General features: G+C 41.6%; 1 protein-coding gene across 6 annotated transcripts in view; it reads right to left on the bottom strand.

Moving 5' to 3' along the window:
* CUX1 (cut like homeobox 1) overlaps positions 1-24,442 on the bottom strand; it is a 266,767-nt gene that overhangs the window by 72,139 nt on the left and 170,186 nt on the right. For all 6 annotated transcript variants that reach the window (XM_034068862.1, XM_034068863.1, XM_034068865.1 and 3 more), the window contains exons 9-13: positions 23,155-23,203; positions 13,926-14,030; positions 10,886-11,074; positions 5,226-5,284; positions 325-373 (exon numbers count right to left, since the gene is read on the bottom strand). In XM_034068862.1, the coding sequence (XP_033924753.1) occupies positions 325-373; positions 5,226-5,284; positions 10,886-11,074; positions 13,926-14,030; positions 23,155-23,203 (451 nt within the window). The remainder of the gene's footprint in view (positions 1-324; positions 374-5,225; positions 5,285-10,885; positions 11,075-13,925; positions 14,031-23,154; positions 23,204-24,442) is intronic.

The following is a 24,442-nucleotide window of genomic DNA, read 5'->3' as shown; positions in this document are numbered from 1 at the left end:
TCAGGACAAGACACATGCAAATCTCAGCGTAGCTGTCCAACAACTCGAGTATGTTTAAGACCCAACTCCACAACATTATGAATATCCACTCCAGCATAGCTGAAACGTCCTTCTCTGTCTTGACCACTTTAAAGAAATTAACAGGCAAAAAAATGTTCAGTTCAGCTTTTTGCATAAGGAAACATCAGGAAAACAATGCTCAACCCATATGTCTCAACAGCCACAGGAAACTGCCCGCGCCAACACCAAAGAATTGCAAGACAAATTTTTTCTTCATTAACTGATTTGCTGAAGTAAGAAAGAAAACAAAAGTAGGTTCAGTACCTGCGCACCAGAGCTTTCAGATGGTGCAAACTCCATGGATTTCAATATACTGTGGAAGGCAGAAAAACAATTATTGTCTATTTCTTCTTTTCATAACAACTCCACTAATGAGCATTAACATTATCACTTCCTACTCCTCCAGCAACACTACATGTGATAACAACTTTCCTTGCAGTAGCCCAGTCTCATAATGAATATAGAATAACCATTCAAACTAGTTATTGGATAAGAAAATTCTCTCAAACGTCATCTAAATCATTCCATATGCAATCCCACCAGGCCAGTTTAAAGCATAAATTTAAAGGTTAATAAGGATCTAACATTTTAAGCTGTCAGAAGCGATATAAATTTATCTGTGAAGCTTGAAGGGAATGAAGAAGTTGCAGCAAAGCGACCAAACACGGGAATCACCACCCCAATCCCAGTACTTTATATAATAAACACCAGCTCACACAGCAATGAAAATATGCACAAATAATCCTCCCAACCAAGACGCTACAGGCTAAAAGGCAGTTTGTCATTTTAATAACCTCCTCGTTCTATGGCAAAGGGAAGACAAAATGGGACAATATTTCTTAAGAAATATGAAAGATCCAAGTATTTATAAGTACATTAAGAGAAGAATCGGATAGTCTCCTTGTCAATATTTTATATAAATACTGTGCAGTCGAAGGATGTCTCCCTTCAAAGTCTTTCAGTGAGAGTTGTATCATCTGGCAAGCAACAATCTTACAGGAATACACACTTATTACCCTGCTTTGTCTAATAAATTGTTTTAAATAGGCCTGCTGCAGGCAGGACGTTTACTTCTCAGACTGAAGCAATAAATGATTTCAGCTTCTCATCGTACAAAGATGACATTCATTTGTTGAGGAAAAATACCTAACCAGATATAGTTGGTGTTTATACAGCATTTTTTCAAGTATAAAGCACCAGGAACTTTGTGTGGCAGGAAGAATACGTCTAACCATGTATTATATGTGGAAAATGAGGCAAAAAAGGCAGAAGGCCAGTATTAAGATGTAGGGACTGGCTGGGAATGCCAGCAGGAGTCAGCTGAACACCCAGCACTCATTAACTGCCTCAGACCATGTGGCGTCCAGCTCCTCTATAAATCTGTCTGTGCTTTAATCCAGTATTAGATGTCCATGAAGTGACACTTTGGGAATCAGTAGGCTCAGTGAGTCATTCAAGATCACTCAAAGCCATAGCAAATCCAAGGGAAAAAAGTCATTCCAAGACAGGAACCTCATGCGTTGCATACTCTGTTAATTCTGACAGGCACTCCTACAAATATAATTATTAATAAAATCACAAAACTCCAGCCATCAGTTTCATCATACAGTGTCACTGAATGACATCTCTTCCCAGCAGAAATCACTGTGGGGTAGAGCCACCATCCAATACACAAACACATAAAGTAATGCCATTAAGACTCTGCCTTACGTGGTCATAACAGCTCACCCACATGTAAAAGTGCCTCTCTTCTGCTATTAATGGAATTGTGCCAGTCAAGGAGAGAGGCTGTGCATTAATGGCTTGAGTTCTTAGAGATCCTGACATTATATTGACATCACAGGCATGTTTACTCAGGTTACTAATCACTGCTGAAAGCAAGTGCTTCTTGGGACACCTCTTCAGAGGCACAGCTCTGTCTACTGGGACTCCAAGGTTCTGGGGGAGACAAATATGCAGAGACTCATCTAGGGAAAATGCCTTCAAAAGGGGGGCTGAAAGCACAGCAAGCAGTAATCACAGACTCATAGAATGGTTTCCAATGGGGTTGGAACTGGATGAGCTTTAATGTCTCTTCCAAGCCCCTGCCACAGTCAGGGACACCTTCCACCTGGACCAGGCTGCTCCAAGTCCCATTCAACCTGGCCTTGAACACTGCCAGCCACAGCTCCTCTGGGCACCCTGTGCCAGTGCCCTCATGATGGTCAATAAAGGAGACCCATCCGAATTTTTTAAAAGCCCTATTTTTTACCACAGATTATCACGTGACAAACTTCCCATGGCAAATCCCAGCCGCTCCTCCCATTTCTGCTCAGATCAGCAGCACACTTGCAACACTGGTCTCCCAGTAATCCCCACTTACCGCACTTTGGCTTGCCATGCAGAGCAGTCCTGGAGTATACAACCACCTTGCTTCAGGATGAGACTACACCAAAGGAAGCTGCACGCTCTGAAGGAGCTGCTGTGATGTTCTCTGACCACTACTGCGCTGCTTTACAGAGCCAGACTGAAACCAGTCCCAAGCGCAAAGTAAGCCTAAATGTGTGCTACAACCTGCAAAAAGGATCCTGAAGGCTGCAGCAGCTGTATTTTCCACTGAGCTTGGAGCAGGCATGTGCATTCAAACCTCATCTGGAAACTTACTGACCTCTGCCTGCTTAAAGTGTACTCTCTGCTACCTGGAATAGCCTTCTGGCCATTTCACAGGTAATTTCCTATACACTTAGAACCCAAAATACACTAAAACCCAGGCTGATGCTATCTCAAATTGCCCTTGGAGGAATATTCACTACAGTACGTTCATTTTCTCAAATGTAAAAGCTAAGTATGTCAAAAATGACTCTCCAAATGTGTCACAAACAGGAATACGAGGAAGCAAAATGTTTCCCCTTTGGATTCCAGGAATATCTTTGCCCATGAGATTTCAACTCACTCTGCTGCTCAAGATCAGTTATCTGCTCTTTAAAGGAAAGATCTTGTGACTTGAATCTGCACATCTAAGACAACTTGAAAGATCTTACTCTAAAGCAAAGTGTGCATTGGGACAGCTCAACTTTCTGATTGTACGATCTTGACTGCACAGGCAGGAGGGTTAGCACTGTTGTATTACTCAAGAGGGAATGGAAAGTACACACAGAGCTCTCAGATCTCAAAAAAAAAGGTTTAAAAGCCATTTGGCACAAAAGCCAATGCAGCAACAAAGGAACCCTCCCATCCAGATCTTGATGTGGACCACTTTAAGTTCCTCCAAGGTTAGAAGCCAGCTGACATTGAGATCCCTCAGCTTCGAATGTCTCTAACATCCTTGGGAGGATTAAGGAAAATACATCAGTTCTCAAACAAACAAGGAGTTTATTTTCTTTTTCCTGACTGACAAGATATCTTTTTTCTTGGTGTGTATGCATGTTATGAGCAGTTCTTTCTTGGTCAGTGCTGCAGGGTACAAAGGCAGCATAGTATGATTCAGTATGAGGGATACCAGATCTACAGCAATAGACTTTTCATAGCTTCACTTCAGATGAGACTGTCACCCTCAGATGCTCATTTAGATCTTGGCACATCTTTTGGACCAGATGGGAGCAGAGAGGGTGGCATGAGGGAGCTGCTGTGACAATGCAGCACTGCAAACATCTTCAGTGCTCTCACAGAGGGTCATAACACCCCACACCACTCAGTAGGATGGTACAGGCACCCCAGGCCACCTACAGGGTAGCTGGCTGTCCCTCCATAGTCAGCAGATAGAAACTGTTAACCACAAATTAGGGGACATAAAAGCTGTATGTAACAGCCAGGAGAGCAGAGTTAATTTACCGGCACCCAACAAGGGCCACTTGCAGGAGATTCTCCCATCTATTTCACTGCAGGCTCATCTTGAAATAACAGGAAGAGGCAGAAGCACCATATGAACACTCTGGTGTCATGGCTTCTCCTGGGCCTCTTATCTGCCTTCCCTCATGTCAGTGTTGTAACAAAGAAAAAGTAAAAACCAAAAGGCATTATTGCCAGAAATGCAAGGATATAATAAGAGTTTCATAGGATTTAAAACTCATTTGCTGCTTTGGCACATTCACATCTAGTAACTCACGTAGCAAATGGAGAGGTTGTGGCCTCATTCCCATTCACTGCTTTACATGAGGGCATAAAGCAGCTGCAACCTAAAGCTGAGTTTCCTTAATTCAGGAGAGAACATGGATGTATTTACCCATATCACTAAAAGAATGATGCTTTTTTTGAGACCAGTTAATATTCAGGTATAATGACCAAAGAAACAGTCAACTGAAACTATATCCCTTCCATCAGGGTGTGCTGCAGCTGGCACTGAACCAGAACCGCAGTCAGCATGGCTTGAATGTAATAGCACCAAGGGCCTGGGCAGTCCCTGGGCTTGCAAAATTGAACGTGCTTTCCACATTCTCCAGGGACGTGTAAACAAAAGCACATGACTCCCAGCCCCATCTGAAATACCTCATTAAACAAGGTAACATTTTTTCAGGCTTCTTAAAATACACACAGAAATGCCAGAATGATGAAAGAAGAGCTGGAGTTTCTTGCAGTTATTTAAACCATGACACTAAACATATTTCCAGTCAAAAAAGTTCTCTTCTGAACCTGACAGCTTATCTTGTTAGAGTCTAAAATGAGGCTCTTTTAAGTCTCTTAAAAAAGCCCCCTGGAATAGGAAGAGGCTGTTTGTGGCTTTAGTTTAAAACCACAATGTATTAGCAAAAATATACAGTGAAACAAGCACAGCATTAAAATGGTAAGTGCTGAACAGCGGCTGGCAAAAGCATAGAAAAGGTATTATGGCCAAAGGACCTGCATTTAATCCTTGGTCCACATCATATTCAGCCGTTGGCTGGGCATTTTTAAAGAGTCATCCACCTAAAATACCACAGATTTTCAAACGCTTTACCCTTTGGACGATAGTTTTAGCACCTTTTCTTCATGACACTTGTATTATTTGCTACTGCGATACTGCTGCAACAAAAAGGACCAATCTCAGCATTGGTTCTGGATGCAATTTCTGCCAATATTCCCGATTTCCCCATCTTTGTGGGTTTGCCTGAATTCTTTATTGTTCCGAGATCACAGATTTGTGCCTTCATTTAACAAGCATTGTTAAACTACAGTTTGTGAAAAAATGACGGTAAGCATTTAACACTTACTTTAATTCTTTCTTAACCTCTTCATAATCAGCCTGTCCTTTCAGTTTTTCTTCCAGTTGCTTTAAAAGAAAGAAGATGGAGTTAATTATTTAGGTTTTTTCCTTTCTGCAGGCTTTCAAAATCATCTTTAAATTATTCCATATATACAGCAGCACAAGTGAGGGTTAATGACTCGAACCTAATTTACATGTATTAGAAAACAAACTATAACCAATTCAACATAAACACAATTATACCTCACTCTTCCTTTGTTTACAGAGTGCCAAGCGTTACAGAATTCAGTAGGTCCCAATTTGGCTGTTTGCAATGTCACTGTCATGTGTTCAGGAAAGAGGTTGGGGAAGAAGGTATTAGAAATGGGGCAGCTGAAATCTTTATGCAACTGATAAATGGAATAACCAAGCAGGATGCTTTGGCACACATTGTATTCTTCACACGACAGTTCTTGATAACCTTATCTACATGGAAAAGAAAAAAGAAGACTGAAGAAGCTGCTGTTGACTGGAACAAGCCTTAGGCTTGTAAGACTTCTACAATGCCTCATGCTCAAACAAAACAGCTGTACCGAGTCATTTTACAAGCTTTACTTATTGCAATAACTAACATGATTACACACCAGAGATGAAGCATTGAGACCAACTCAGCAGGTCTTTCTGCTGAGGTCTGCCTGACCTGGGGCAGTCTCAATGGTTTCTCTTTGGTGTGAAGATGCCACAAATATTGAAATACACCTCCTAACACAATGCTACACATTTGGACCTTACCCAGCTCCCAACAACAGTGCTCATCACTACAGGATAAATGCTTCAGGAGGCCTAAAACATAGTGATACATAACTGGTGCTGTTACGTTGCTTTCAAAAGCCACATTCATTTCCAACTAATAATTTCTTTGCTTAGTACAGGCACACCTGATCTAAGCCAAGAAAGAACAGAACTTACTGGCTTGCAACTTCCACGGGTAAGTTCAGGCTAGCTCTGCTTCATTTCATTTTTTGGTGTAAAAACTGTCATAGAATCCCAAAGGTCATGGGAAACAGAAATAACACAAGGACAAACCACCCTCAAAGACAGAGCATCTGCTTTGAAAAGGGAAGGAATATATGACATGAAAAAGGAAAATAGGGCTTTATGTCCAGGAGAGGCTGCCTTCAGAGCAGAAGTGAATTGAAGAGGATCCTACACCACTTGGCTGCTTGCTGAATGCAGAAGGAAGGCAGGGAAGGCCTGCAGTGAACTTGGATAATTATAGCAAACCCATTTTAAATGCAGCCCCATAAAGTTCAATACCAGCACAGTTACAGGTGTATGAACAGCAGGGCTGGGACACATGGACAATTAGAAGTAGGAGCCTCTTAACCCAAGTAAGCCCATGTGTATGTGTCACCCATCTCAAAGCTACCAATGGGTACAAGCAGCAAACCTGAACACTGTAATACAGCACCCACAGATCAGCAAGTCCATCATCTGAGCCATCTTAATAATTTAAATGAGGCTTCTTCAGGTGACAACAGCAGCATGATGGGGCTTTGTTGGATTTCCAGCTATTTTGCTATCTATTTAAGGATTCCCTGTCAAGCCCTTTCCAGCTTAGGCATTGCTGACATTTCCTTCTTGCCATTAGTACACATACTAAAAAAGCAGTGACAAAGTGGACATCCATGTTATCAATACACCGCCCTCTTAAATTCCTTTTCCTGCTTTTTGACACCATAATCCACAATCCTTAGTCACTGCTGACAAGAGGCATCTCCCAGCAGTAATAGATGGGCCCTGCTCTGGCAGCTGCTCAACAGGCAACTCTTAATGGATCAGCACCACTGACTGTTGCAGGAAAGCAGAAACTGTTAAGTGTGGAATTTGCACTCTATGGAACACTGGTGAAACAAGTGGCCTCTTAAAAAGTCCTGTGTCCTAAATCCTTAGCCATCAGTAACTCATGCAGTCATTCAGATGTGTTAAAAAGACAGAAAAGACACACATCTTTTAGCCATTTCACCAGACATGTCCTGTCTTACCAAATTCCAGTTACTAACTGGAATTATAGGGATTACTGACTTTGCTTTATATAGCAGAGACAGTTGTACATGTGTTTAATGTGACCAGGAAGATCTTACAAATACTAAAGATGTGTGAGGTTCTGATAACCTCTAACATGTGTTGAAATCTCATTATGCAAATACACTATATAACCCTAGGGCCCAAGCATCACTTCAGTCCTCTCAGTTTTAACGCAGGCCAAGCTTCTATGTGCCATGAGTTCAAGCAGCTTTTCAAGCTACAGCTTGATGCTGAAAACCAGAGTCACTTTAACATGGAATCCAGCTGGACTTTTTAATGCACCAGATGAGGCTCAGTAAGACTGGAGAGGGATCTTTAAATGAAACCAGCGAGCCAGAGAGCCCTTGGTACTGGGCAGCAGACTGAGCATCATGACTGACAGCTTCAAAACTCCAGTGCAGGCAATGGGAGGATGGTGCTGAACACCACACAGCATCTTTCAGCTCCCCCTGGCCATCTTCTAACTGCTTCTTGCTCCTCTACAGCTTAAAGCAAGGATACACTATAGCTCATCTCTTCCTTACCTCTGTGACTTGTAGCATTTTGGGGTCTACAGGATAGCTTTTACAGTAGGGATAACAGGCTATTTACACTAGCCCTCAGTATATAAAGCACTGGAATAAATTTGAAACAAGCAATGACCTGGATTAATCTGTTAGTTCCTTACGCAAGGACATGCTAAGAAAAAAGCCTTTTGTAGAAACACAGATAAAATACAAGAAAAGCTAATGATTCCCATTGTAATGCAATCTATATTAAAAGTAACTGTATAGGGATATGCTTTACCCTGAAAATATTTCTGGGAATTTTAGGTACAAAGCCCAGTTAGTAAAAAAAAGATGTTGACAAAACGAAGCTCCTTTGGACTCTCAGGTACTTGTATACTATTATAGCAGGTTGGCAACCAGCAATATTTTACTTTGAATTGTATAAAACCCACATACATCCATCACTTCCAAGTACCTAATATAGAGATTGTTGCCATGGAAAATCTGCACCTAAATGTATACTTTACTAAACAATATAAACTAACAACAGAATGCACTGCCTGTATATAAGCAGACACTTGGCATCTTCCCAGTCAATGACTGTTTTAAAATGTATTAGTATGGTAATTGTCTCAAAGAACCCTGTGAAATGCAAAGAACATGGTATAACAAAGGTTCAAGCTGTGAGACAATCTGGAGGAACTAATATCTTGCACTAAATATCAACCTGCTTAATTCAGACAAAATACATCCTAACGTCCTCCAACAGACAATAATGCAGGGAGCCAGAGGACAGAAGGAATGGAGTGGTGGTGTTTTACACACTAAATCAGAAGATATTCCATGTTAAGGAATTGTCTTGTATTTGTTGTGTGAATAAACTCATGTTGGAAGATACACAGATCGGCTCCCCTCCTATTTTTAACAACTGAGTAAGTTATTACTGTGTCTTTAACTAAAGTGTCTTAGGTAAATAGCATGTGCTGTATTAATGGGTCTAAAACATCTAAAAACCCCCGTAAGACTAATGTCATAGTTCAGAGTGATAAACTAAAAAGCCCATATTTAATTAATCCAGGTTATCTGATGGATCTCTTTGCTAACTAGCACTGCTTTATTGTACGTGGGTAGCAGGGAAGCTCTAACACTCAGCAACAAAGGGTTAATACAAATACGATTAGAAAAGACTTGTTACTAGAGGACATGTTTTGATTATTAGATCAGATGAAGATAAAGAAGCAATAATTCTGAAAGTATTTCTGTATTGTTTCATTAAGTCACAGAGTATTAAAGAATTCCCCCAAGATATGGTCTGAGAACATTGCTTTAATTTGTGAAACTGCGATTCATTTTTGGTGGAGGCAACCACTACAATCTCAGTTGAAGCAATCCCTCTATAATCAAACATGAGATCAACACATTGCCACTGAGATTTGGGTCTCTGTACAACAGATCTCAGACACAGGTTTTCCCAGCACTTAGGGGTAAAAGTATGTATTGTGTAATATTTCTATACTGCAACAAATAAGGTTAGAGAGGGTTGAAATGACTCCAATTTTATCAATAGAGTCACTGCATCAGACACTATCAACATGAACCTAAATACAGAGCATTAGCCGGGCAAGCCTATGAGAAAATGGAAGGAGATTACTGAACTGAAAATCAAAGGCTTGCTCTGTAATTTCTGTGATCCCATTCCCTTTGAAGTTAATGGCTAAACTAATACTGACCTCACCAGGAACATGCTTTATTCCAAGAAAATCTGTCAAGTGCAAGGACTCAAGATATTTTCTATCAGGCTTTATGAAAAAATAAAAACCCCTTTAAGGCAGGTGTAGCCAGCAAAATGTGTTGCTCAAAACCAGGCCAGCTCCTTCCTCCCTCATTAGGAGTAGTGCTCGCATAGTGACAGATGGGCAGAGACTGATACTGTCAATATAGGAACCTAAAGGGTTTCCTTTGCTCTACTGAATTTTCATCAACATTTTCATAAAAAAGGCTGTCTGAAGACACGCTGAAAGCAGAGTGAATGCAACACTTCTGCTTTCATTCCTAACAGCCATTTCTCCACATAAATCAAACTGCGCCAGAGCAAAACCAGTAAGCACTAAAAAATGTCAGAATTAAAACAATTTGTAAGAGTTTCAATTGAACCTTAAATCATTGTGATAGAGGAAAGCTGCCCACGCCACAGGCAGAGCTAAGTGGGGACTATCAGCCTCCTGCTTTCAAAAACCCTCAGACTATAAAACCTGCAAAAACGAAGAAGTCTTTAATGGAATAGATAAATTTATCTTGTTTGCACTTTGAAGCTCATAGATGGTAGAACAATGAAAGAGACAGGACTTACAGGAAACTGATTCATAACACATGTTAGGAACCATTTTTCATGCTTGCTGATAGACTAAAACTGTGTGGGCTAGAGCACAAAGAAAGAGAAGCTGCTGAAGCAAAAGGTAAAAGGGTCACTCACAAAACTATTAGATGCTTCTAGGTTTAGTGCAGTGCTGCTGGTATGGAAATGAGTTCAGGACTGAACTGCTAGTTCTAAATGGGAATTACTGTGCAGCAAATACACAGCTTAAAGAATGAATGAGATGGTTATTAAGGCTCAAAAGCAGTCTCTGATTTTACTGGGTTTTATGCTCTAAATGATACACTTCCCTTCGCCAGTGGAGAGAACTGGAGTGGGCAGCAGGTAAATTCAAAGACAGAACATAAACATTCCTGGCAAATCTTCAGTAACAATCACTGGAGTGGGAATTGAAAGTTTTAAAACCTAACACAGATTTGCTGTGCTGTTTCAGTTCAGCTACTGCACTCCAGAGCCATGGTAAATATATGACGGGGTTTGCTAGTGGCTGTAATTTTAAAGGTAGCCATGTTCTGCACAAACAGATTTCAGAACAGTGAGAAATAGGTCAATCACATTTCAACAAACCTGACATCACTTAGAATAAAATGCCACAGAAAACAGAATTCAACTGCATCCTGAAGAAGTCAGGAGCTTTTATGGTGCCTCTCAGAACCAGCAAACTTCCACCAGCAATAGCCAACACTGGTACAAAGGCTGTATCCTTTGCAAGGTGCTGAGCACGGAACTGAGCCTTACTTTAAGTGTGCTGTTCTTGGCAGTCAGCTGCTGCTCCAGCTGGGAGATCTGGCTGCTGGAGTTCTCCCGCAGCTTGGTGAGGCTGCCCTGGAGTCTCTGCACATCTTCTACCAGCTGGGCGATCTCCCGCTCCTTCGCGGCCAGCTCCACCTCCAAGCTGGACCGTGTCAGCACCTCGATGGCCTGCTCCTAATGGGAAAACATGAAACAAAACAAAAGCAACAAGCTTGAATTCAGGGCGGGTAGGTAAGGATCAAGCGTGGCTCTGGGTGGCACAAGAGACACAACAGTTCCTAAAGCTGGGACCCCTGTGGTTGACTGCGTGAATCTGGAAGATGAACCCTTCTACTCCTCAGCACAGCTCTTTGGTAAAATAGGGCTAATGGAGAGAGAAAAAATGTCCCTATTTCAGGAGTGCACTGGAAAGATGCAGCCGTGAAAGTCAAAGGATTCTATTTAGATCTATTTATTATTAATAGTCCAAATGCTTTGACAACTATGAAAATCTGTGCTTACAAAATACTAATCAGATAAAATATTCGGAAGTAATGGAGCAGAATTGCTTAATCAGGAAGGGCAGAGCTGTGTGCCTTTGGCTGTCTGCAGGCATGCTGCACAGCTCAGGCAAAATCATCAGAAATGGCCCCAAACTGCTGCTTCCAATGCACTTCCTCCTTGCCTGAAAATTGCTCACTGTTAAACATTATTGCTGGCAACTAAAACCTCTTCTCCACGGGGATGAAGATAGATGTGACAGCTGTAAGACAAGGCCATTCTCCCTTTGGCCTCCACTTTCAGAGATTCCCAAATCAGGATCTTTCCTCTTCCCATTACCCACGGCTGCAAAATCTGTCCTCAAGTCTGAAACCTCTTCACTGGACCCAACTTTCCAGTAGGACAAGAATTAAGAGGGGACAGAGAAGTTAAGAAGAAGGCAGATCTATTCAGAAAAGGTAACACAGACTAAATGTACCATTGCTTTTGTCTCCTTTTGTGTTAAGAGATCGATAGCTATAATGCATCGGAGCTCTGAACCTCTCTTCCATGAAGAACACACAAATTCTTGTGCAGACCTGGGGAGCATGAGGCAGCCCAATAAAGAAGGCACATTCCATTATGAAGCTTAAAACACATCTTACAAAGGTTAATGGCTGTTCCTCAGAAAACACCAGTGAAGGAGGAAAGAATCCATTTACCACAAGAGACACACACAATGATTGTAAGCATTATACCAAAGATCCTACGGCAAAAAAGCTGAAAATTCAACCCCCCTATGCTGTCACCCAAGCACTTTCCTTACAATTCAAGATGACATTGCAGCAGGTTGAAACATACTCCATCCCCTCTTTGCTGGAAAATACAGGCACAACAAAATGCCTTTTCCATATCTTCTAAACACTTTCCTTGATTCCCAGTGACTGCATTGCATTGTATCTCAGAAAGCTACATGTAGAAACAGCAGTTAACAACGCTTTCCTATTACACTGAATTATACTTTTAACTTGAAAAAACCTCTAATTTGCTTGCATGAAACATCACAAGTTATATAATCATCTGCTGCTTGTGCCTATTGAGACTCGAACGTAGAGTCTGAAATAAGATAGATAATGATCATTTTCCTCCTGCAGTAGTTGTCATATTAAATATAAATGAAGTGCAGAAGTACTATTAAATACAAGAAAGACCTAATGTTAAAATAATGATAAGACTAGGACACGAGATAAGAAGAGGCAGGTAATTCAGACTTACAAGTGATATTCAGGCTTCTTATTTTGTATTTTGCAGCCTGCTTGTCTATCTTCTGCCATCTCTGAGAAAATACTGGGTCGTATTAACAGACGACCAAACAGATCTGGAGGACTTAGGGTTTGTTATTCATTGTCTGCAAATGTGTTTTAAAGGCAACCACGTGTTTCTCCAGTATCAGTGTCAAGCATGTATATGGCTTGCAAGTAAAAAAGCAATATAACGAGCATGATTCCTTTTGTTTGGTAAATCTGCTGCTTAGAAGAAGACGACTAAATTTCACTTAATTGCATATTTACATCTAAATACTCCTATTTTTCCTTTGGCAAACAAAAATCAAAGTAATCTGCCTGCTCATCTGTGATACCTGTTAACCCAGGACCAGCTCGAGTCCTATAACAGCACCCTGTGCCCGCAAGGTCTCATCAGCAGAGTCAGTGGTACCAGCCTCCCCAAACAGCACTGCTTGCTTTATTTAGAGACACACAACAAGCAGCCAAACCTTTAGGAGTACAGGATATCTTCTCCATTTTATAAGCTTCTTTTATTGGATTTATAGGTGTAATTTTCAGTTTAGATATATCCAGTGAAAACTGGAATGATACTGAACTTCCAGTTCCTCTGACAGCCCATACACTATGAATAACAAGAATGAGCAGGCAGCAGGTCCCCACTAATGCAACCAACACTGGGCAAAGTTGGTCCCCTTGGTCTGAAGCTCCACACTCCTCTGTGCCCTTCAGGCAGTCAAGTGCTGATGCCCCACCAAGTTGCTGTTTGTTACATTGCATGTAACAATGTAACACCACAATGTATCATTGTAACATTGCATGTAACATTGCAACAAGGTAACATCGCGACGTTACAATGTTTGTTACATTGTATGTAGCAACGGAACACTGCAACAATGTATCATTGTAACATCGCAGTGTAACATTGCAACAATGTAACGTTGCAATGTAACAATGTTTGCTACATTGCATCAATCCCTTTATTTTTCCTCTGCTGATGCCCTTACTGATGTGATTTAACTTCTGAGTCACTGCTGTCCTCCTGGACCAGCTGAGGAGAGCTACGGATCACCACACCAGTCACCTCTGTCCTTCCCGTGGTCTTCTCCAGCCACCACGCCCCTCAGAAGTTGAACCAAACTGCAATCCCAAGGGAACACAATTCCACTGCAGTTAAAATATGACTCCAAACAGGTAGTTTTCTAGCTGTGAGCTTAAATTGAAAGAGTTGTTCTTGTAGGAATGTCAGAAACCTGTAAGAGCCAGTAAATATTTTCTCTCACCACATCAGGTGCCTTCTGGATCTGCGTAGCAAGTTGGAGAGATTTGTTAGCTGACGAGAGCTGCTCCCTTAAGGTCTCTGCCTCTCTCTGAGCCACCTCTGCCCTCTGAAGGAAATGAAAAGGGGTGAAAAGAGAAAGTACATTCAGTTTAACAACTGACAATTATTACAAGAACATTCATCAATTCATGCCTCACTGAATATAATTGATTTTCCTAAACACTCAACCTAATAAATGTTAGAAAAAAACATAGAATGTGATGGATTTTTATTTTAAACAGTACAAGGAAGAAATAATTGAGCGATTATGACAGTAATTTAACGCTAGGAGCAAGGAATCCCCTGCTGATACTAATGCTGCGGCCCACTGAATTTCCCAGACTGAATAAATACAAGTGGAAATGGAGTCTTTTTATTCAATTTCTTTCTATTTTCATAGACCAAGCAGATTTTATTGCAAGGTTCCTCATGGGAATAATTCTCATGGGTAAATGCTGAATTAAAAGATATTCTGACCATTCTCTCTAACACACACACACACACAATGTTGTGGGCTTGCTTTCTTCAGTAATTATTTCCCCAAACATGAATTGTTAGATTCTGTTCTTTCAGCACATCTATTTATTCAGCAAGATTTAACCCTGAACTGACGATTTTGCACAGCTCAGTCACCAACTACTGGGGATTTACGCAGTATCTGATCAGCCTGGGACTTGGCTACCAGACAGAATTCCCCCATAAATATTGAGTAATGATAGAAAGGAGAAAGGCAGAATTATGAGGAAAGATTGTCTGTACAAGAGTTTGGGTACAGACAGATGGATCAGTAACTTCAGGCAATAAATAGCAGCAAAGTCATTTCCATAACTGTGTATAAGCTTCTGTTCAGAGAAGTGGAACAGAACCTGGTTGTTCTACAGTATACACTCCTCCTGGCCAAACTTTCCTCTCTCTTTTTAAAAGGAATGTATTTTACTGTTACAAAACCACACTGCTGACCTCCTTGAGTAGTCACTGCTTGTGATCCAGGCTACTCCATGCAAATCATGCTGCACCTTTGGCAGAAAACAGCTAGCATAATTTTCTATCTCTACTTGTAAGATATCAGCAATTCTTCCAAACCCATGAGCTGCTGCAAATCATGGCCAGAACTTCTCTTGACCAACTTTTACCCTTTACACTGATGGGTCCCCTTTCTTTATTGAGTTATAAATTCACACTGCCATTTTTTAAGCCACCATAAACTGCCATATTTCTGTGTGTCAGACTCCCTGTTTTTTCAGCTAATCCTTTTGAAATCCTCAGGCATCTGAAGTAGTGCATATAAAACCTATATCCCTGTATGTGTGCACAATCTTTCAGCTCCTAGTCAAAGCAGAGACTCTGTCTGCATGTGTAATCAATCAGTAAACTAACAGCAATCAAACACTAAATGCATCATCTGTGCTATTTGCTCACAACATTATATTAAATGATTTTGCATAGGTTCTACAGCTGTAATTAAAATGTGATTGTAAAAAGTACAGTATCATGGCTCTAATAATCAGAGCATGGGACACAACCTATTGTGTGCTTGAAAACATGGCAGCAGCATTAAAAAGGCACCAAAAAAGAAAGCTGATGTTTATGCAGTTGGGTAATACCAGGATAAAAACCTGAGCTAACACTACACATTGAGATAAATTATTTTCTTGCACTTTATTAGATGTGGATGTACATATATTGATCTAATAACTGCTAAACAACTCCAGTAAAGCAGGACAAGTTACTACACTGTGGCACTTGCTCTACTGCTGTATAAGTAATGAGTTTTGCAGCCTTAAGCAATTCTGCTGATGGCTTCCATTCACAGCAGCATTGTTTTCAGAACCTATTCAGCTCGCATGCAAGCAAACCACAGAGGGTATTTCTAATAGATGTTACATCTGCATATACAGTAAGCTGTCAGCTGCCCTCTCTGCACAGCCTCCCCAGCCAATTCACACCACCTGTTGTAATCCTGTGAATAATATTAGACAAGATTTCATACTAGGCATTGTTGAAAAGACACCAACAGAAACTTTGGGCTATTCTGCTTGGGAAATACTCCTCAATTTTCCTCTTATTTTTTATTCCAGAATGGAAGCATTTTCGAGCCATAATCAGAGATGCATTCAATGCCTGGAAAGCACTTGTGGGTGCTATTGCAATATAAATTATAAATTACACATAAAAACCTGTTAAAAGAACAGCAGGTTCAAAATTGAGCACTTAGAAGTTCTGAAAAGCCAGCCCCAGGGCTGCGGGTGTGCTCGGCCACCCCTGCTCATGGGGCTGTGGGAGGCAGGCTGGAAGCACTCAGTAACATGCTATTGCTTCTCCCCACAAGACCCCCCCTGCTTCATTCAGCTCTCAGGATGAATATTGCTCACTGAATGAGTGTTTTGCTTCGTCCTCCTTGTTCCGTGTGTGACCTCTGCGGTTTATTTACTGCAAACTAATCCCACCCTCCTCTGCAGATAGGATTAATCGCTTCCTCAACGGCCTGCGCTCTGGTTTCCACCACCAAAGGATCCAAGTGCTTCACAATCGTTAATGAATGCACTGGCACAACCTCCATCTTGAAGTGTAGGGGTTCCTTAAGTCCCAGAACATCTCCATTCACAGGTGCTGTGCACGGTGGTGTCAACCACAACCACCCCCTGTGGCACAGGCTGTGTTTGGCTGTCTCTCACCTGCACTCGAGACCCTACACAGCAACTGCTCCCCTACAGAACCCTCTGGTTTTCCCTCTCTGACTCCCACCCCTTTCTGCTCGTCACTTTGTTCCCTTCCTAATTCATTTTGGCTGCTGGAAGCACCATTTCTGTCTCCTCTGAGCTTCGCGCTGCCTTTAGCTCCAGGCAAGCTCATACCTCACACGACCTAACAAATACACAAACTCCCAGAATCAGTCTTACCCCCACGATTTCCTCCTTCCTCTTTTCCTTGTTGCTTCTTCTCCAGCTGTCCTCGTGGCAGCCCCGTCCCGGTCCTTCTCCTCCCTCCCCACCAGGATTCCCGTCTCCGCTTCCTGCTCTCTGTGCTCTCACGCCGGCATTGCCCCTCTCCCCATCGCAGCAGGGGCAGCCTGGGGGAGCATCTCCCCTGCCCGTGCTCCCTGTGCAAGTGGCACTGAACCTTACATTGCCACCAAGAGAAGCAGAACCTGGCTGGTTAATGTTCACCAGCCGGCGCAGCAATAGACTGCAGCGTGCTTGGGACAGGCACAGACATCAAAGCTGACAAATTCAAACCAGATTCTGCTGACTTGGTCTGAACTCCTGTTTTTTTCAGACACTTATAGGCTGGCCAAACTTGGGGTTTTTCCCTTTCTTCCCCCCTTTCTACTTGAGTAACAGAAGATACAACCCTGAGAAAAAGGCAAACCCTCCTTCATCGAGTGCCAAAGCTCTTGTCTTCAATAGGGGCACAGCAGGCTCCTCACCAAAGTGAGGACAACGCGTAAGTTGTGGGGAAAACTGGATTATTTTTTGTCCTGATCTTGTCCTTAGAAATGGTTGAATAGTTTTTCCTGAAATAAGAAAGTGCAGGCAGAGACAGACGCCCAGGATGGAAAATGGCTAAAACCTAGTGAGCTTGCACAACTTCAGCTACTGGAAAGTTCACGCAACCTTCTCTTTGTCTGGAACTATCCCACTTCGCCTAAGAAATGAATCTGCCATAGTACTGTTGCTTTTCATCACTCAGTGCTAAAACTCTTGGTTCCTTACCTCCATGTCTTCTATGCACAACCCAGAAACCCCACCACGACCAATGACAGTCACACTACTGGTCTTCAGAGAGATGACGCAAACCCAGCATTGCCTAATACTGCTATTTTTCTGGAGAGTTAAATCATGCAATTCCTCCTCATTTCTGTACTGATGTTTTTCTAGCACAGAGCTACCTCCCTGGTAATAAAGCATTTCAAAATACTTTTATTCTCCTTAATTCAGCATGTAAATATTGTACTGTTCCCATTGGAGCCAGCAGGTCATGAGCATAATGCTGCCGTGTGCTTTCCAATTAAAAAACCCCAAAGCCTTACACAATATATCCAGTTTAAATTATTCTCATTGTTTCCTGACAAGATAATGAATAGCATGAACCAAATGCTCTTCTACTTACAGTAAAATGTTAATTTGATCAAAGACCAGTGGTGTGAATAGCAAAATGAGATGCTTACAAGCAAAAAAAAGTGTAACCTTCCCCTTAAAGATCCACCAGCCAAACTGTATTTCCTGATTACATGCTGAATTCAGTGCTATACGTAGAAGAATCTTCCTATGGGCAAGGAGTGTATATTATCACAAGTAATTCTGCTGAAGTTAATGAGCCCAGTTATGGCCGTAATCACCAGGCTTGGTTTTAAGTGCTTGAAGCTCACGTTCTTACTTGCAAGCTGCTGCAGAAGTTCTGTTTCTCAGAGTATGAGATCAATTACAGCAAACTGGTTCAATGGGCTTTCATTTTCTAACTTTTGAGCCATACAAATGTATTTTAAACCCTTGAAACAAGCCCAGCTTTCCCAGAATAACAGCCAGGTTATCCGAAAACCTACACCATGAAAGGTTCTTCAGGGCTCTGGCACCGAATTTTTCCAGCAATGGAATATTGCGTGAAAAAAAGTCAAAAAGCCCTCCAACAAATAGAAGAGGTTGGGTTGTCTTGTCTTCAGGCTATTGCACTTTCCTTTGTGCACTGAAAGGCTGACAGATAAATGTATTCCCAACTGAAGGCTAAGCATTTACAGGAAACTCCTGTGTTTGTATGAAAATAGTATTAACCATATTTTGCCTTTATACAGCACCTCTTTGTGCAAGGATCTCAGTGCACTTTATAAGGTAAATGTTAGTATTCCCATTTTACAGGTAGTGAAATCATTGGATGAAGGGAATGACCTCATCTGCTAGGGAATATCATCTGCTTCTTATACCTAACCTGAACTTCCCCCGTTTCAGTTTAAACCCATCACCCCTTGTCCTATTGGTACAGTCTGACAAAGAGTCCGTCTCCAGCATCCTTGTAGGCCCCCTTCAGATACTGGAGGCTTCTGGATTTTTAAGCAATGTGAACTGAATATCTAAAGCTAGCAAAGAAATCTGTATCTATCAGTGGCACGAAACCACAAACACTCAATACTAGAACCTTAAAATGAACTTCTCTCCATTTTTTTAACACTCCAAATTATTCCTGTTTTCACAACGTAAGAATCATTCTTTTCAGTCAAAACCTCCGTTTTCCTCGTGCACAACTGGCAAGCTCCAGGTTGCTACATGAAGTATAGAAACAGAAGGATAATTCATTTGAATAAATCTGTCATCCCAAAGATTCCTGACTTCCTGCCATAAACACTGAGGAGAAAGGTGTAAACTTGGAAAGGTACAGGAAAGTGCTAACCATAAATATTTGTGTCAAATATACATTCACACAACTGTAACTGCTGCAAATGCAGGGGAAAAAAAGTACCCTGGAGCTTCATTAACTTCCCTGATTGGAAATGGTAATATTCTGGGAATCAAACAATAAAAAATTCAAAGATGCTCTATCCCAAACTATGATAAATCATTTATTTTGACAAGTAGCTTTAATTATTTATTATTATACTTCGTAGCATATCAGAAAATATGCAGTGATTTATTGTGCAAAATGAAATCTTAATAAAACAAGTCCCTTCCCCAAACTATGGGATTATTAAATCTTCATGGAAATGGGGCGTGAACTCTCAGGTTATTTTCATTATTGAGCTGGTGGGTTAGTAAAGTGAAATAAGCCATTCCCATTGCATTTAGTTGTATTTTGACTTCAGCCCTTTACAGACCCAGGCCATACAAGCCAAGGAGGGGAGCCGAGAGGGATCACAGACCCTATATGCCAATGCCAGCAGCTCTTCTGTCTTGCAGACGACACAGTTGCACCTAACATAAGTGGGGGCTATTAACTTCAGACTGTACACCCCTGCCTAAAGCTATATGTTATGGACTTGATGGCTCCTCTCTGGGCAGGCCTAGGTAGACCAGCCATCTTCATGTACTATTAATGTCTTTTTTGTACCACTTTATAGCTTTCTGGACTTTAAAGTGGAAGAGTCACTCCATGGGGCATCGCTGACAGCCACCTCCCAGCCAGGATCCACCTCACCATAACAGTGCTGCCATCACATTGCTACCTCCAGCAGCCACGTCCAACCCCCCCACCCAGCTTGCTGCTTTCCAGGGAGTGATTGATTTCTCTTGTTGATTAGGGTTACAGTTTACACATTGCATTCATGATACAATGGAGACAGACCAAGCTTTGCAGTCACTACCCCTTTTTCTCTCTTAAGCAGAAAATTGCGAAGCTCACTGGTATTTAAGGTAATTATTTCTACGAGCTAGTAATTTCATCTGGGGATGAGAGCACACAAACAAGCCCCAAAAGCTCCTGCGTGAAACAACTGAGGATCCAAATGAAGGAAAAACAGTGGGGAGGAGGCATGATGGAGTCTGAAGATTAAGAAAGGTCTATGCTTTACCCAACAGGACATAAGGGTGGGGAGTTACATTAACTCTGTTCCCAAGGCTTTCACCATCCAGAATATGTCAGTGAGCATATCCATCCTCTCGTTATTGCAGAACTGGAGGAGGAAATGACACTGTCCACCTGTTAAGAGTCAGAGGTGCCCCCACATTGAGCAAGGGAAGCTTATAAATGCCAGCTCTGGATTTAGAAAGGGCAGGAACCAAGACAGGGATTTTCAAGAAATATCAGATATTTAAAAATTTACAGCAAATATTTTTCACATTTTCAGTAAAATCTCTTTCCTGTTCTGCAAATTTCTGCTCCAAATCCTTGTCATTTGGGAATGTTTTAATTCCAGAGCAGCAAAACCTCCCATGAGAATCAGCAAGGCAGTCTATCCTGAACAAAGGAGTCATGCTGAGCATCACTCTTTACAGGTAGCCTTAATAATGGGGAATAAGTACTTACTGAAATGGTAAAAGGAAATGTTAGTTTAACTGTTAAATACATAATTACTTTAAGTACTTGTTTCTGCAATTGTAACACTTGAGCCTGATGCAAACTCACTTTCTAGCCTGTGCAACGGATTTAATTTCTTCTAATTCTTTCCTTCAGCTATAAAGAGGTAAAACCCAGGAATTGCTGCTACAAAGATTGCTTATTATAGAAGTATTTTACAAAGGTGAAGCATCACACAAGACAAGGACTATGGGCATGTTCCAGCAAAGCAGCTGAGCTACTCCAGGAGCTCACTTATGAACTTTCCCTGTCTGCTCCAAGGCCACCCACTCCCCTTGTGTCCCCCATCTCAGCACTGCTGGAAAATCTGGTCCCTTCACTCCAAATCCAGGCTTTCCTGCAGTTACTGAGCTCAACAGACTCAGTGAAGGGTCCCCCAATTGCAAAAGCTGCTGCTAGGGAGGGGACAGGGCCGGAGCACCTGGTAGGGGGAAGGAGATGGAGAATGGGGAGACAGAATCACCTCTTCTGCCTTTACAACAGCACAGGTGAATTGCACACTTATGTTTACACACAGAGTTTGCTGAATTGCAACCAAAGGAAGGGTTATGCACATAAGCAGCTACAATTTTTGGTTGGTGAAACAAAGAAGACCCCAGAATAAAGTAAAAAGAACCAACCAAACACACTGCAAGTTTGTTCCAGTTAAACAGAAAAATATCTTTAACATTTTCAGATAAATAGATATACTCCATTTTAGTATGGCAATGAGGACATCAAAAATACCTGTTCTTTAACTCCAACCCCCTTTCTACCCAGAGGAAAGAAAAAACCCACTGGGTAAATCACTGCTGTAACTGCAGAACGTGCTGCCTTTGCAAAACCCACAAAATAATTCTACCAAAACACCTTTAACACCTACATCATTTCTAAAAAGTCTACAGATTTTCAAATAATTACTAGCACTTTCATAAATATTTAATGGTGTCTACAAAAGTTCTTTGACAGAACTAAAAACCCACTGTGCAAACCCCAGTTTTCTTTTACTGACTGAATAATCAACCCAACAACTTCCAAATCTGCCTTCTGCTTCATTAGTATTTTTCCAATTTATAAAGCACTGATGTAAGGGACAATAAACTTGCTGTACTTGTCAGCTGCACCAGGGGAGTGTGGGGCTGAAAGCTGAGCTAGCAAAAGGAAAAGACAAAACAAAACAGCAGCTGGAGGGGGTTTAGTTTTCAACAGGATCAGTGACCTGGTCTGGCTCCACAAGCATTAGTGACAGCATGAGGCGTGCAGCAGGACTGTGTGGTGGGGAAGGAGCTGCAACTGCTCCTCCTGGGAGTGAGCTGCTCTTAGGTAAGTTTCTAATGGATCAGGAAATCATAACCTGAGAGGTTTCAGATCTATCATCTGTGATCTTACCTGACAGTGGGATTAACAAAGCTCATCGATAAGCAAACGCCTGGTTGAGGCTCCCCTCTGTGAAACCATCACCCATGAATCCTACATGTCCATACACACCTCCTCCTTCATCACCTCAGTTACTCGAAGTACAGACTCGAGCAGAAGGGCACTGCTTGGGTGCTAGGTTTGGGTTTTTAAAGGTTTTCATTTTAAAAAGTTCCATACAATTGTGTCACTTCCTTGGGAGTGTGTGCGCTGTGAGGGGACGTGGGAGAGACATTTCACAGCCTACCAAATTAGCATCTGCAGGAACAAATTGCAATGTCTTTGTTCTCCTGCACGGCACAGCCTGATCCAACCCTTGCTAAAAATTAACACAGCAATAAAACACAGCAGAAAAAGAAGGGAAAAGAAAAGCCCAGAGAAGCCCACAAGAGCTGGAGCTGCAGCAGGTCAGGCCTTCCTAGGTCAGGCTGCTGGCAGCCCTGCCATTGCTGCAGGGCAGCAGCCCTTTCATTTGGGTAAACCAGTTACCTGTATGTCTGAGTAAGAGCCAACATGATGGATTTAGAAACATAAACCCAAGAGTAACTATAGTGGGAAACTTAATTTTAAATAATTAGAAGGTAAATATAAGGCAAGCAATGCTTTACTATGCATACAATCCTTACACAGTATCCCTGAAGAGCTTTAGTTTCCTCTAAATTTGCATAGTTTCTTACTCTATGCAGTTACGACTGCTAAGTGCACATAAAAGAACTGTCATGAACTCCAAAGAGAAGGGGGAAAAAAGATCAAGTCACACTTAGAATTTTATAGGGACTCATTTAGAATCCTACCTGATTTGCTCTTTCAAGGTCTGTCATGATCATCTCGATTTCATCAGCCCTGGGAGAACAAGAGAGCAGAAGTACTGTTATCACATGAAGAATGCCTGCTATATGAGTTCATGCACAGCACAATTGCAACATTCATACAAACAATACCAATTTTCAGTATGTTTTTAAAAGGACACAGTGAGACTGATCAGCCAATCTTCTGAGTGGTGAAATCCTCTCAGGTTTCAGCTCTGGCGACTGGTTTGCAAGTCTCCAATTGCTTTGCCTGTTCCCTTTTTGCAGTGAAAGGGGGAATATGAATAATGAGTATCTGAGCATATTCATTAGATCTTTGAGGATCTTACTCCCGAACCTTCTGCACAAGGGCAGTGTCATCTCTCCTACATGTAAAGGTGCTTCTCAAGGGATAATTACAGAGAAGTCAAACACCAAAGTTGACTACAGTCAACTACTTGTATACATGTACACAAAAGTAGCCTGTTACTCTTCTGTTTCAGCATGCTTAGATGTTTGGTTCTAAACTTAGTAAAAGAAAAAATATCCTGAGGTCAAAGAGACCAAGAAACTTAATTTTACATTACACAGAAAAGAGGTTTTTGACACATATTTATGAAACTCTAAATTTAGACTCAGGCTCTTAATGCACTCTGCAAAGCTGAATAGGAAAGTCAAAGGGTTGAAAACTATACAAATAGTCAAGGAAAACCAGATCCTTCACGTATGTGTGTTAGGTGGCAGCTACCAGCCCTGACCCTTTAAAGCCACAGCATTTCTAAGACATCACTTCTGAACCTAATCCTTAACCAATCCTTTTGTATCCTCATGCTGAATCACGGGCAGATATTCCATGCTCATGCTCTCACCTGTGCAAGGTACCAGGAAAAGGGCCTACAGACCTAAAAGTATGTTATCAATGTAATTAGATATATTACTTCTCCCCAGACATTTTTCCTGTCTTGTATTGCTAGACCATATGGAAGCAATAAACACTGTCCTCATCTCCTACAAGCAGCAGCTTTAACCAGCAAGTCCTTTTGCAATCTGCCAACACCATAATGTCTGGGTTTTGTTTTTAATCTGTAGCAGATCATTATCAGTAAAAGCTGTGAAATACTGGAATTCCCTTCCTCTGCCCATGCAGGGAAGTCAGGGCTCAGTTTTCTGCTGATCCCACAGAAGATGCATCTTTCTATGCAGGTGTTTGCTGGGAAAGATGGTTAACGGAAGTACATCAGGGTACCGGCACATTCAACACTTTATCATTACACTGAATATTGACTTACTCTTC

Source organism: Melopsittacus undulatus, chromosome 13, assembly GCF_012275295.1.
Source record: "Melopsittacus undulatus isolate bMelUnd1 chromosome 13, bMelUnd1.mat.Z, whole genome shotgun sequence".
NCBI lineage: Eukaryota > Metazoa > Chordata > Aves > Psittaciformes > Psittaculidae > Melopsittacus > Melopsittacus undulatus.
Note: the sequence above shows the minus strand (reverse complement) of the source record. Positions and strands in the feature narration are given on the sequence as shown.